Source organism: Neltuma alba, unplaced genomic scaffold (genome assembly GCF_004799145.2).
Source record: "Neltuma alba isolate B1F8T4 unplaced genomic scaffold, ASM479914v2 tig00000917_pilon, whole genome shotgun sequence".
In the NCBI taxonomy this organism is placed as follows: Eukaryota; Viridiplantae; Streptophyta; class Magnoliopsida; order Fabales; family Fabaceae; genus Neltuma; species Neltuma alba.
The window spans coordinates 25,340-40,402 of NW_021632256.1; the positions used below are offsets into that span (position 1 = coordinate 25,340).

A 15,063-nucleotide genomic window follows, 5' to 3' on the forward strand; every position below is an offset into this window, starting at 1 on the left:
ATGCAACTATTCAATTGGGATGAAATAAAAAGAAGACATTGTTAGGGCATGAAGAAAGAAATCATAATGGAAAGAGAATGGTGATAGTTTGATACCACATCACATGGTAAACAGAGTAGCTGGAATGAGAAACGTGATTGTATTCATTGTATCAAGTATACATATAGTGTGCATATGGTGATTTAGATGAGTTGTACTTTGAATAATCACTACTGAACCCAACTAATAAATTAGTTATAACATTATCTTTATATTACAACATCTCCTCAAGCCGGAGAATGTATATCAATAATTTTTAGTTTGCAGATATAGCAAATGAGAAAGAGTCAATTGAGGGCTTTTGTGATGAAGAGCCCATTTCAAGTCTTTCCATGCACAATATGAAAAGCAATTCCAACATGTGTTTATAAAATGTTGGATTTGTAACCATATGCTTTGATCGGCAAAACCAATTTTGTTCTTGAATTCAAGGGTCATTAACATCGCATGAGTTCATGAATGATAGCTAGGACTTGTTAGGGCTTGAGAAACAAGAACGGTACTAAGATTCTCACTAAGATGAACATAATAGGGTAGGATTGATTATGTAACGGTTCATCCAATGAAACAAAACAAAAGAGGATGTTGTCATTAAGGCATGACGAATAGAATCACAATGTAGAGAGAATGATGGTGATAATATCATATCACATGGTAACACAATAATTGAAATGTGAAACGTGATTGTATTCATTGTATCTCAAATGTGTTTATATATTTAGTATGTACGAGCTCATGAGTAATAGTTAAGACTTGTTAGGGCTCAAGAAACAAAAATGGAACCAAGATTCTCATTAGGATGCACATAACGAGAGTTGGATTGATTATATAACTATCCATCCAAGGAGGACGAAACAAAAGAGGATGTTCTCGTCAAGGCATGAAGAATGAACTGGAAATGGAGAGATAATGATAATGCTCTGATACCATATCACGTGGTGACATAATAATTGGAATGCGAAACTTAATTGTGTTCATTTTATCTCAAGTGTATGTAAACATATAGCGTGTACATGGTAATTTATAGAATAAATTAGTTATAACATTATCTCTATTTGTTTTTTTTTTTTACAAGTAGAGGGCTAAAGCCCAAAAAAATTAAAGACTAGACTAAAAAGGGATTAAATCCCAAACTATCTTTGCTACTCATAGTCCTTAAATGAGCAGGTACAAGCATGGAGAATCGCAGAATAAGATAGACCTTCTTTAGCTAAAGCATCAGCTAAAGTGTTTTGCTCCTGAGGAATGTAAGTGAGAATGATATCCCATGTATAGTCTATCATTTTTGGAATTTGTAAATAGATAAAGTTGCTAGTGTCACTAGCTTTCCTTTAACAAACCATATCCACCAAGATTTGACTCAGATTCAATGATAATTTTCTTCAAACCAAGCTCCCAAACAATTTATTCTAATTATAATATTAGTTATATCTGTATATTTGAACTGTGATGTAGTGCTTCTTTATGGATGTCATCTTCTTAAAATATCACTTTTGAAGTTTGGATATAAATAATTACAATTTGATATACCTTGTGGGAAAGTTCAATTATTTGGTCACAACCAATCTTCCACCTTCACTAGTATACCATAGGTAAATTATTTCTATCAAGTGTTTTATACAAATTTTTAGCTAGTGTTTATCTGTTCTCATGCAGGCTACATGGTCATCTAGTGCCATGCATGTTATATAGTTCGGTAATGATAATATACTAGCATTTTGCAATTTAACCCACCTATAATGTTACACTAATGTCTAACTAGGATAATGAATTGTCTTGTGATTAGTCTAGTAATGTTTCTTATATGAGAAGACAAATGTCAGAGTGCTATGGTGTAGTGGGTGAAGACAATGACGGTATCAGATATGTGATGTGAGGATGTGAAGGAAAGGAGAGAACACTGCATAAGCAAAGTGTAGCGAAAAAAATAAATGAGAGAAGCAAAAATAGAGAAAGCTTTCGAGCTCCATGAATAAGAGTTAGGAACTGAGTTTCATCACCCATGAAAGTGGTCTAATTCCATGGATAATGGTTAGAATTAAGCTCCATAGTTTTTGATGAAACTAAGTTCCATGAGAAATCCACTCCTAAGACAATAAATAAATATAACCAAACAAGATATAAGTGAATTATTGTCACCTCGCTCCTCTCCTTTGCCATCAATGAGAGGATTTCATTAAAAATCCCTTTCCTCCCCTCCAATAAATATGTAAATACAGTATTTAACTTGAGCATAAGGGATAAATATGCAAATTGTAAAATAATCTTCAGTTAAAAGTGCCCAATAGAGCCTATTCCTCATATTGGCCTTTTATCTGGAGGTAATATATATGTATGTGCATCGATGCCCATAATCTTCTGAGTAATATGGACTCTTATTGATAGGCCCACACACAACATTCACAACACTTCAAAATAGTAGAATTGCTAACCTTTCGTACATATTTGTTGTGGGTGAACGGAACTTCACATGCCTTTCCAAGCAACTTATCCTACTCAACAACATTCGTCTCTTTAATTCATTTTGCTACTAGAAAGATAAGCAAATATCATCGTTAAAATCAACCAGTCTCCTTTTGGATAACGGATTTACCTCTGCTCAAATTGAGATTAGTTGCTACTTATATGGATTGAAACAAGGACGAATGCAACTGACTTGAAAATTGGAAGATAGAAATTAACAAACAAGTAATGAATGGATCACAATTCAAATTCAAATTGAAGAATAAACCCCACCAGCTTCACATGACCACTTCATGCGCGCAAATTCCCAGATTCACTCAGATTTTGAAGTTAAGAAGTCCTGAAACATGTTTACACAGACAGATATTAATGATTATGAAGATGAACTATTGCTCAAAATGTCTATATAATTACAGATTTACAGTAGGGAAGGTGTTCAAAACGCTTCCGTTGGCCAAAATAAGCACTCATTAATTAGCTTGTTCTTGTCAATTCAAAACAAGATTAGTACCACCTAATCTTAAAAGTAGTAATTGAAGTCCTTATCTGACCGTAATTTGCTCCTAACGCTTTGGAATAGACTTGTGGCAGGAACATCAACAAAAGCCCTGCAATTCTGGGAACATTTGGGGTATGACGACAATAGTTGGAGCAATTCCAGGCTCTTTGCCTCTCGGCATGGATGATAAACATCAACAATCCAAATGATGATAGACCTCAAAACTTCTGCGTACTTCATTATAAATTTCACAATTCCAAACTCAATCTGCAAGCACTCAAAGGCACCAAGCGCGAACGTCTTTAGGTTTGATAACACACATGGAGGAATATCATCATCATCAGGATCAGGATTTGATTCCACCAACCAAGTCGACTCTCCATCAAGAGCCTAGACACACAAGTGTTTTTTGTAACATAGAAAAACCAGATAGCAGAATAAAAAGTAAAAACAGATTCTATTTTAAATTTTTCAAACCTCACGAATTATAAGAGTTTCAAGCTTGGGGAAACTTTAGAGACAGCTGACCATACTACTCAACTGATTCTGATCTAAACAACCTTCCAAGTGGGTCAAGTTGGAAAATGTTGGAATATCACAATAACTAGGAACAAAGTCACGCTGCATAAGCAAAGACCAGACCAAACTAATTATAAAATTTCTTTATTTATTATATCACTTAGAAACCAAGGAAAAATTACCTATTCATGCCTCCTTTAAGCTTAGGAATGTAACATTAGAAAAAGCTTTCAGTGGAGCTAGATCTACCGAAACCTCCGCAATAACCAAATGATGAAGCATTCCACTATCCAGCTTCATAGCGTCATAATCATCAAACTCCACAGACAGTAGCAGTAATTCTTGAAGATGAACACATTTAAAAAGAAGCATTTCTAAATTTTCAGCTTTCAGGAACTGAACATTCATCAAATGCAAGGTCTTAAGAGAAGGCAAATGAACAGTAGAAAGATTACTCAAATTTACCCCAACCAACTTTAGGATCCTAATGGTATTGCTTCTAAAAACAGAGGGTAACGACAACCCAACTAGAGAATCATAACAAGGTGCCAAACATAGATTCAGATACTCAAGTTTGCTATCGAGCACTTTGTTAACCCAAGCATCACACCGAGTAGGGTACGCACCAAAATCCTCACACTAGAGAGAAAACATTCTGAGAGATTTGGGATCAACTAAGTTCAAGGTAGCGTTGATAAACTGAAGGAAGGATTTATAAATATGGAAATTATCGTGAAACTCAAGCTTGGGAATGGAGTGCCAAAGAGATCTCCACCTCTTTGACAAGAGGGATGTGGCAACAACATCATTGGTTTCAAGAGAATTAGAAGAGAGAATATGTAGAAGCAGTGAGTCTGGTAAGTTGCTAATCCTATTGCTCATTGTTTCTTCGCCTCCTCTTTGTTTTTGGAACCAAGGGTTGAAGAAGTGAAAGGATTTAAGTGAAGTCTCGCTTTGTACTAAGAAGAAGAAGAATAATGATCAAACCTGGGCTGTGTTTTTGGTTTTCAAAACTCAGAGATGCCGAATTAAAAATAAGAAAGATGAGTCCAAAAGAGAAAGATCTGATGATGATGATGATGATGGATTCAGCTTCTCCCCTCTGCTATTCTCTCCTCTGCCAGTGCGCTACCCAGAGACGTGCGCAGTGCAAGAAAGGGCTAACTGACTGAACAAAGTTTTTAGGGGACCGGTTTCTCTCCACTTCCTTCCCGTTCGCTTCCAGTTCACTACCTTCCACGACGTCGTTTTACACTAGAAATCTTAACCGTCTATTTCCTCACTCCATCTCAGTCGTTCAGTGGGTTTAATGTTTAATATCACCAGCTTCCGTTTCTCTTCCATGAGTAGCGCGGGAAAGTCGAAGCTATTGGGGGGAAAGGTTTCGGCGCAGAGTTCTGGCAAGGAATGGATGATGAATATTAAAAATTGGTGAGTAAACAATTTTTACAAAATACCAACAGTTGATTTCAGTTTCTGCAACTCTTTCTTGAGCTCCATTACCTTGCATCTGACGCCATGGATCATGAAAGGAGCAGAGCATACTGGTGGGAAAATGAACCAATTTACATTATGTCTATTAATAAATTATTTCTGATTTCATTTATGTTTTTGTGAGGCAGCATGTATATATTCACGCACCAATGTTCTATGGATCATGAGGCAGCATGTGTATGTGGTCTTTATATATTCACGCATATTGTTTATTTCAACAGGGATTTCATTCACTCCTTGCAAATGTATAAACATGTTGTTTATTTTATTCTAGCTATTTGCAGGAAAATTCATTTGTTATTAAAATGTAATAAATAAAATAATTTTGTAGATGGAAGTGAAATAAAGTTTAGATAATACTTAAGGAAAAAATCATTTCTGACCACCTCATGTATTATTAAATTTTGACAATAGAAGTGTGGTAAATAGCCAATTATTTTACAAATCAATTTATACTGGGTATATACGTTGCAATTTTGCAGGAACCTTATACCATGACTACAAATTTGATTCCTAGACTTAATCTTGAATTTGATGATATAAAAGAATCATGGGAATTTTGGAAAGCATATGGGAGAAGAACTGGCTTTGGTGTTCGAAAGCAGAAGTTTAACAAAACTAAAAATGATAAGTCAATATATTCTTCTTATCTATATGTTTGTAATAAAGAAGGGGTCAGAAAACCAGATAAACGAGATGTGCGAACTAGGAAGCCCAGAGATGAGACAAGAACAGGATGCGAAGCTAGAATGAAAGTTAAGCTGGTAGATGGAAAATACAAAATTATTGAAGTTGTTCTAGATCATAATCATCCTTTTCAGCCCCCCGAAGCTGTTCATCTATTTGCATCACATCGAGGGATAACACCGGCTCAACAACATGAATTCGAAACTGCTGAAAAAGCTGGGATTAATCAAAAATCGGCATTCAATTTACAAAGCCAGTATGCAGGAGGTCGAGATAATTTGGGATATACAAGAGATGATGTTAAACATTATCTTAACTCAAGAAGGCAACGAGCTATGAAATATGGTGATGCTGGATGTATATTTCGTTATTTTGAGCAACAATTGGCAGAAAATCCATCCTTTTTCCATGCTTACCAAATGGACTCAGAGGAGCGAGTCACAAATGTGTTTTAGGCCGATGCACGCATGTTGATTGACTATGCTTGCTTTGGAGAAGTAATTTCACTTGATACAACTTATTGCACGAATAGTAATCACAGACCTCTTGCAATTTTCTCTGGCTTTAACCATTACAAAGCAGGGGTGATTTTTGGAGTGGCATTGTTATATGATGAGACCATCGAGACATTTAAATGGCTCTTTGAGACTTTTCTATGTGCACATAAGAATTTAAAGCCTTTAACAGTTTTCACTGACCAAGATGCTGCCATGGCACGAGCATTACAAGAAGTGATGCCAGATGTAAAGCATGCTTTGTGCACGTGGCATATTTCAAGAAATGCAATGAAGCATCTTCCAAATTCAATGGTTAGTGATTTCAACAAGTGCATGTATCATTGTTGGGATGAAATAGAATTTGAAGAAGCTTGGCAAATATTATTATCAAAAGAAAGTATGACAGAAAACTCATGGTTGATGTCTATGTACCAGATAAAAGAGAAATGGGCAGCATGTTATATGAAGAACATAAAGACACTTGGTATGAGAAGCACACAAATTAGTGAAAGTGTCAATGCATCTGTTAAAAAATGTACCAATGTTCTATTGGATATCAATCGATTCTTGCATCAATTTGAACAAGTTTTAGAGGAGAAACGCTACAATGAATTGAAAAGTGATTTTGAGGCACGTGACAAGGTGCCAAGATTGATATTGCAGAGTTCATGCATGCTTCATCAACTTTCTGATGTCTATACTCGACCTATTTTTGACTTGTTCCAGCACCAATATGATCAACGTGAAGCCACATGTATAAAAGAGAGAAAAGAAAGAAAGAAAAATGAAGATGAGGAAGACAGTGTCATCGTGTTTGATTATGTTATCACCATGTATGATAAGAAGAGGGAGTTTAATTTAACATTTGATCCTTCAACAGAGACGATCAGCTGTAGTTGCAAAAAGTTTGAAAGAGTGGGCATATTATGTTGTCACGCATTGAGGGTATTGAATGAACGTGATGTCAAATTACTCCCTCAAAAATATATTATAAAGAGGTGGACAAGAGAACCACGATGTGGTGCAGTGTATGATATTAAGGGAAATCAGATTGAAGTTGATCCTAAAATGCAAAGATCAAATCGATATAGACAATTATGCCCCTTGCTTGTTAAGTTAGCAAGTGATGCGTCAGAAAGTCCAGAGGCATTCTCTCTTGTCCATGAAGCTGTGTTGGAACTTAGTAAGAAAGTAACTGAGCTGCATATAAAATATCTTTCAGATGGCAACAATAGTAGCAAGGATCATGTGGAGAATCATGATGGTGATAATGATTGTAGAAAAGTTGTTGGGTTTAAAAAGAGATACGGTAAAAAGACAAGTAAACGGATAAAGAGCTGTGTTGAAACTCGTCCAAAGAAACGAAGAACCTCTAAGAAACCTCTTCAAGCTTCGCATTTAGTGAAAACTTCGCAGGTATATTTATGGTCAATTTAATTCTTGATCGATTTAATTTCATATAGAGGCTTCTTATATGTTTATTGTTTCTTTTTGAATATGTTTTAGGGACAAGATAGTCAACTTCAAAAATCTAGCTCATCAACTCAAGTACAACATGATCATATGATGTTGGATAACTCTCAGCCAAGTCAAATGACTTTCACAGATTTGTTGACGGTATGTCATATAATGTTGGACAACATAATCAAACTAGTTTCTTTATCTAAGACATGTTAATTGAGACATTCTTCTTATTTCTTGACTGTAGGCATCACTTGACTGCGACATGACTTCCTTTGAAGCATTGGATTTTAGCCAAACATATAATGATGGTAACCATAAAGAATAATGATAATTGAAGGGAAAAATTAGTCACTTTTATTGAAATTTGAATTTTTTACACAGCATTGTCTCATCTCAAGATAATTGACAATTTGAAGCCTCTTGCTACATATTGATTAACAATACAAATTTTGACTATGTTACAAATACAGGTTCAATGATTGACTTAGATCCTCCTGCATGAAGTCTCCATTTCAGCTCTTTTTGTCTAGCTCATTTATACAGCATCTAGCTTCTTATGGGCTGCTCTCTTTTTTGGTCAAGCAAGCTTATCCTTTTATATTTCTGGGCTACTCTCTTTTTGGGTCAAGAAAGCTCCTCCTTTCATATTTCCGGGCTGCCCTCTTTTTTGTTCAAGCAAGCTCGTTCTTCCAGCATTTTCATGTCTTCTTAACTCATGTAATTTGAGTAGGCTTTATTTTGTGATGAAGATTGCTCATCATTTGTGTAATCTGTCATGAAACAATCATAGATGTTACTTGGTATGTAACAATATTTCTCATAGCATTTTAAACTACTGAGAAGTATAGCATTTGAATAGCAAGATTGATGACTGATTATGATGTTCAGAAATAACAGTCCTCACAAAACATTAGTTATACTGATCTATAAGCATCAAACACAAAGACAATTTCATCAACTAAAATTGTGCAAGTATGCTGCTAAGACATGATATTGCAAATAAAAATTGGTGTGTGTCGCAGGTGCATATTGTTGAATGGTTGTATCCACAAGACCCATTCCAAATCCAATATTTGATATGTGACCACCTCCTGAACAAATAGCTTTAGCATGAGCCTCCATCAATGGCTTCTCCCAAGCCATCATGACAGCCTTGCTATTAGAGTTCATCAGCTTATTGTCTACATCTAAAGCTGGAGATATATTTGGGGCATAGGAGGGGTTCTCTTCATAGCAACAGTTTGAGCTGGAGGTAACCTCAGAATTCTGCAGGGTCTCCAGGAACAATTCAGGGTCATAAAGCTCGAAAATTGGAGCACTAATTGGGCTTGAGATTTCATCCTGCACCAAATGATTTAAAAGCATTGTGAACAACATGGCTTCCAAAATCTACCAAACATATAACTCAGGATAGTTTTCAGGGTAGACCCTATTTATAACAAGCTTGAAGAAGCGTGATTCTCTATAATTTTTTTCATTGTAGACCTGAATCCAATTCCTTTACTTGTTGATAGACATGAGCCTGATTTGGTCGTTTAAAACAGAAAAGAGGGCTCATGGTTTGAACACTGAAAAGCTAATATTCTCTAATCAATTTTAGCTTTGTATTGCAATTGTCTTCATCAAATAGTGGGCATTCCGTGGTGAGTTAAAAACTGTCAATTAATAACAGTATCTGCCACAATACTAGTCCCCAATCTTTGTCTAGTAAGAAAATGAAATAATTCAGCGTGCATAACCCCTCTAACACACTCTAAATGTAAGTCTCATTGGTTGCATGGTCCAGTCAGTTTTGTCCATATTCAGAAAAGGGAAAAGCCTCATTCTTACGGAGTCTTGATTGTTCTTATTCCCCAGTCAATAAACACATTGCTTTCCAACCGTATAAGTACATATAGGAAAGAAAACTTTCATGTCCTGCAAATTGTAAGGCGGTTTCTGATTTTCTCTGAAATATACACCCACACATACATGCGTTTCTCTGAAATATACACCCACACATACATGCGTTTCTCTTAAATATACACCCACACATACATGCGTTTCTCTGAATATACACCCACACAAATTCAGCTCTGGTGGAATATTATTAAAAACAGAGTAAATTGGGAAAATTAAGGTAGATCGAACAACTGACAGAAGATGAATTAGAACGGAAAATCTCGCAACTAAAATAAGGAACTTAGCTGAGTGGAGAGCGACCACCAGATCAGAGGACCAGGAAGATGCAGAGCCAGTGGATGAAGTAGAAGCATCCGAGTTTCCGGAATCAATGGCAGCCTTCTTTGAGTCCCTAATCTCCTCAAACAAATACCTAAGTAAAGAGATCCGACGAACCAGATCGGTGTAGTCCTTCTTGAACATAGCATCGGCTTCAGAGGTAGTAGCAGAAGAGGATCCCCCAACTCCACCGCAAATTCCAACAATGTCATGAACTAGACCAATGAGCTCCGGAGTGCGATCTCTGGCGACGGTGCTGGCAGCTCCGGTGGCCATTGTCATGTTATCCCTCTCTCCTCTCTCGCTTTCGCTGTGTTTGCGTCTGAAGGCAAGAAGAGCTGAGTAAACCGTAGTCAGGGAAGAGAAACGGAAGCTGATGAATGCACTGAACGACTGAGATGGAGTGAGGAAATGGACGGTTAGGATTTTTAGTGTAAAACGACGTCGTGGAAGGTAGTGAACTGGAAGTGAACGGGAAGGAAGTGGAGAGAAACTGATCCCAGTTTTTAGGGGGTGTTTGGATAACATTTTGTGCAAACCATGGTTTGGGTTTCCAAACCATGGTTTGCAAGTGCATCCAAACGGTGCTTTAGTTTAAGGGTGTGTTTGGATGAAACCAAACCGTGGTTTGGAAAAGTGATTCTGGAGAATAGATTTTGGGAAGAATAGATTCTGGAAAGAATAAGGGACCGTTTGGATTGCATTGCAAACCTTGGTTTGGAAGCCCAAACCAAGGTTTGGCCAAAATGCCATCCAAACGGTCATGCAATTTAAACAAACCAAGGTTTTGGTAAAACCATGGTTTCAACCGGTGAAACCATGGTTTGGGTAGCAGCATATCTGATTTGCTTTTCGGATCCATTTGCTGAAAGGAACGGTGGGCCCCTCCACAAATGACCAAAAAAGGCTCCAATTATTGCTCTGAATGTGTTCAATAATTCCTCTCCTCTGGTTCACGCCTTCTCCCGTCGGTCCCCGCACCCAACACCATCCTTCACAGAACACCAGTCGACTCCACGGTCTTCCTCTCCTCCTTCACAGAACAAGTCGCCGCCGGTGAAGAAGTCGCCGTCTAGCCACGGTTTGAAGAAGTCGCCGCCGGTGAGAGAAATCGCAGCTCCATGGTTGAAGAAGATTGCAGCTATTTCTGGCGCTTAGGTTCGGTGTGAAGTATTTGGCTGTGGTCGGTCTTCCCTGGCTCAGATCCGTCGCTCAGGTAAGGTGGCTCAGATCCGGCGTTTTCTTCTTCTCCATAGCCTCTGTTTCTTCCTCTGTAATATTCGGCGTGTTGCGAGCTGGACCTTGTTCTGGTTGTGGGTCTTCTTCTGCCTTCAATGAAACCGAAACATAACAGGGTCTTCTAGTTCCCTTTGTCCCTCACCTGTTCGGCACCTCACCCACAAACTCCATCAATCTCTGTTAGCTCTTTCTCTCATGCTCCAGCTCTGCCTTTCGATAGTCCCTTTCGCTCAGCTTCGTCCGATTCGATTGATTGGATTGTTTTATACCTTCCGATTAAATTTTCAGATAATTGATGTTGGATGGTTTATTATATTTTCAGATAATTGATGTGTTGGATTGTTTTTTGGGTAAGGAATCGTGAAATGATATAGCCGTTTGTCGTTGATGCTTGCTGGAAAAATTCTGATTTGAACATTGATGTTGTTTAATCGGCCGTTTGTCGTTGATGCTTGCTGGAAAAATTCTGATTTGAACGTTGATGTTGTTTAATCGGCCGTTTGTCGTTGATGCTTACTGGAAAAATTCTGATTTGAACATTGATGCTGTTTAATCGGTCGTTTGTCGTTGATGCTTGCTGGAAACTTGCCATGAGAGTTTGACCCGTTGAATATCCGTTCGGAAAAATTCTGATCTGAATATGTTGTTTAGTAATCTTGCTTATTAATATTAGGTTGGTTTATGCGTGGCATAGGACAGAAATTATTCAGTTGGTTTGAGCCTGATATATGGTATTTTCGGTTGGTTTATAATGTCTGATTTTTTTTTGGTTATGAGATATGTTTATCTTATGCACAAATATACCAAATGCAAATCTTTGTGTTAAATGTTTGAATCATGGTAACAAAAATGTTCAACATTTATAATTTTTGTCGCATCACGGTTTGTCGCCTGACTGTAGTGAATTTTTTTTTTCAGTGCTGGCTTGAGGTGTTTGGTTGGTGCTGATTTTTCTTCATTGATAGTTGTGGCTGACGTTTTGCTTTCAGTGGTGGGTTAATTTTCATTCATAGATTCATTTGTGTAGCTTGGTTTATCTGATTTCGGTTTGCTTCCTTTGTTGAAACCGAAACATCGTGCTACTCTCAAGGATGGTCTTTGCTTTCGAGGCCAGAGGATCAGTTTTCGGTTCATATAGTTTGACTAGTTTTTTTAGAGATATATTTGTAATCCTTATGTTTTATTTTTTGTAATTCTGTTTTAAACAAAATTATAGGATGTTGTATTTGTGGTAATCAAATTTAATTTATTTAATTTTTTTTCTTGTCATTAAAGGAATGGGAACATAGTTTCATTTTATGTTGGATTAAAAAAATTAATTACATGTTATAAAAACATAGAATGAATTTCTTTTTGTTTGAAATAAAAATGAAGGAAAGAAAAATGTTAATATGGTATTCATAGTTGATTTGGGTAACAATGACACTTGTTATTTCAATTGATTTTGAGTTGATTAACCTGTGATGACTGAAGAGCTGTAATTGTGCTATAGCATTATGGGTAAGAATACGGTGAAAGCTTCCTGGGACCTACGAACCACGAAAGTGTTTATTAACCTATGCATTGAACTTGTGCAACAAGGGGAAAGAAAAGGTACTAGCTTAACAAAGAAAGCTTGGGATATTCTTGCTGATAAATTTACTGCCAAAACTGGAAGAGTGTATGAAAAAGCTCAATTTAAGAATAAATATGATTCCCTACGAAAGGAGTGGCAGACATGGGATAGGCTGCTTCGTGAGACGGGATTGGGATGGGATACAGAAAGGAATACTGTCAGTGCAACTGATGATTGGTGGGAGAGAAAAATAAGGGTAATTATTGAACCTTTTGATCTTACATTTTTCTCTACTTGTTAATGTTTTGTGTATATTTACTGTTTTTGGAATATTTTATAATATTATTGGTGTCTAATGTGCAGGAAGTTCCAAACTACGAAAAATTCAGAGAAAGAGGACTTCAATTTAGGGATCAATTGACTCAACTATTTGGGAGTGTAGCTGCAACTGGACCACAAGCATGGGCACTTTCTTCCATGACACTTCCAAGTGAAGGAACACCGAATGAAGATTTGGAAGAAGGGTTCGGAGATAGTGATGAAATTTTAGGCGCACCAACTGGTATAAGTGGGGAATTTAACACAGTGAACTTCAATGATAATAGTGGAGGTAGTCGAGGCAACACTGAATTGAGGCAGGATACCAGTGGTGGGGGTACAAGCAGAGGTAGGAGTCGACCTAGTAGCTCACTGGGGGTCAGAAGGAAGAGTGAAGTCAAGAAGAAACGCACATCTCCCTCTATGAAAATAGCGGATGCAATTAGCAAGATTGCTGAAACAAATATTTCTGAGGCCGAGCGTGGAAATGAGGTCATTTCACGAGAAGAAGCTAGAAGGTTGGAAGAAGAAGTGCGTGCTTATGAAATTTCAATTAGGGGAGTCCTGTCTCACCTGAAAACAATTCCTGAAGTTGTCAGTGATCCTGATTTCTTTAGACAATGCACACAACTCCTTATGGAACGGCCGGAGACACGGGAAATGCATGCAGCTCTGAAGGATCAGAAGGAACAACTTCTACCTATTTTGGAGTTTTACACTAGGGATGTATGACTTGCTTATTATATTAGACAGTTCCATATGTGTATGTTTTATGTGACCAGTGAATTGTTATATGAATCAAACAACTCTGTAACTTTTATAAATGTTTTGTAATTTCTACATAGGAATTCTAAACTTTATGTGTATGTGCACAGGATAAAACGAATATGGATGACGAAATTAAACATGTGGAAGAGCATACTAAGGGACGGAAAAAAAGGGTTAACAAAGTTGCAGCATTGGTTGGTGCATATGCTACTTTGAACTTGTGTAAGGAGCCTCGGCATACAAGTGCTTATACAGGCTGCATATGGGTAAGGGATGTTTTAGATGGCAACTCCAGTCGTTGTTATAACATGTTTAGGATGGAACGGGATGTGTTCTTAAGTCTGGTGGAACAATTGCAACAACATGGTCTAAAAGAAACTAAAAATATAGGGATACATGAATCAGTTGCAATGTTTTTACATACCGTTGGGCATGCACTTAGTAGCAGAATGCAGCAAGAAAGATTTCAACATTCAGGGGAGACAATTAGCAGACATTTTCATAATGTCCTAATGGCATGCTGTAACTTGCCATGTCTAATATCAAACCAAAAGATCCAACATTCCGGCATGTTCATACAAAAATTCGGTTTGGTAAATACTGGCCTTTTTTTAAACATGCTATTGGAGCAATTGCTAGCACACATGTTTCCTGCGTTGTTACTGCAACAGATCAAACTAAATTTATCTCTAGGAAAGGAACAGTGTCACAAAATGTCATGGCGGTTTGTGATTGGGACATGTGTTTTGCTTTTGTCTTGGCCGGATGGGAAGGTAGCGCACATGATGCTCGGATATTTGATCATGCCCTCACAACTCCTTCAATGAACTTTCCCCATCCACCTGAAGGTATTTTTTTTATTTCCTATATTTTTTTTATATTTAGCTAAACAATAGAAACATAATTTACAATAATTTCATTTTTTATATAGGAAAATATTATTTGGTGGATGCTGGATACCCAACACCAAATGGATATCTTGGCCCATACAGACGAGAGCGTTACCATTTGCCTGATTTTCGAAGGACATCTGGGTTTGGAAATGACAATGAGATCTTTAATTATTTCCATTCAAGTTTAAGGAGTACAATTGAAAGAACTTTCGGAGTTTGGAAAAAAAAGTTCGCAATCTTACAAAACATGCCATCCTATGATTTTGAAACACAAGTTAAAATCGTTTGTGCAATGATGGCTATACATAATTTTATTAGAACGACATCTATTACTGATCCTGGATTCGTTCAGTTGGAAGAAGAAGGTACTTATGCAGAAGATGATGATGATGGGGTTAGATTTTCACG

At 37.1% G+C, this 15,063-nt stretch overlaps 2 protein-coding genes across 2 annotated transcripts; both read left to right on the forward strand.

Annotated features, from left to right (window-relative positions):
- Positions 1 to 5,508: 5,508 nt before the first annotated feature.
- On the forward strand, positions 5,509 to 6,156 carry LOC114748286 (protein FAR1-RELATED SEQUENCE 5-like). The gene has a single exon (XM_028936648.1). The coding sequence runs from the start codon at positions 5,509 to 5,511 to the stop codon at positions 6,154 to 6,156; it is 648 nt and encodes a 215-aa protein (XP_028792481.1).
- A 12-nt stretch (positions 6,157 to 6,168) lies between these two features.
- On the forward strand, positions 6,169 to 8,164 carry LOC114748296 (protein FAR-RED IMPAIRED RESPONSE 1-like). Its single transcript, XM_028936661.1, has 4 exons — positions 6,169 to 7,614; positions 7,705 to 7,815; positions 7,907 to 7,970; positions 8,133 to 8,164. The coding sequence occupies exons 1-4, from the start codon at positions 6,169 to 6,171 to the stop codon at positions 8,162 to 8,164; spliced, it is 1,653 nt and encodes a 550-aa protein (XP_028792494.1).
- The last annotated feature ends 6,899 nt before the right edge of the window (positions 8,165 to 15,063 follow it).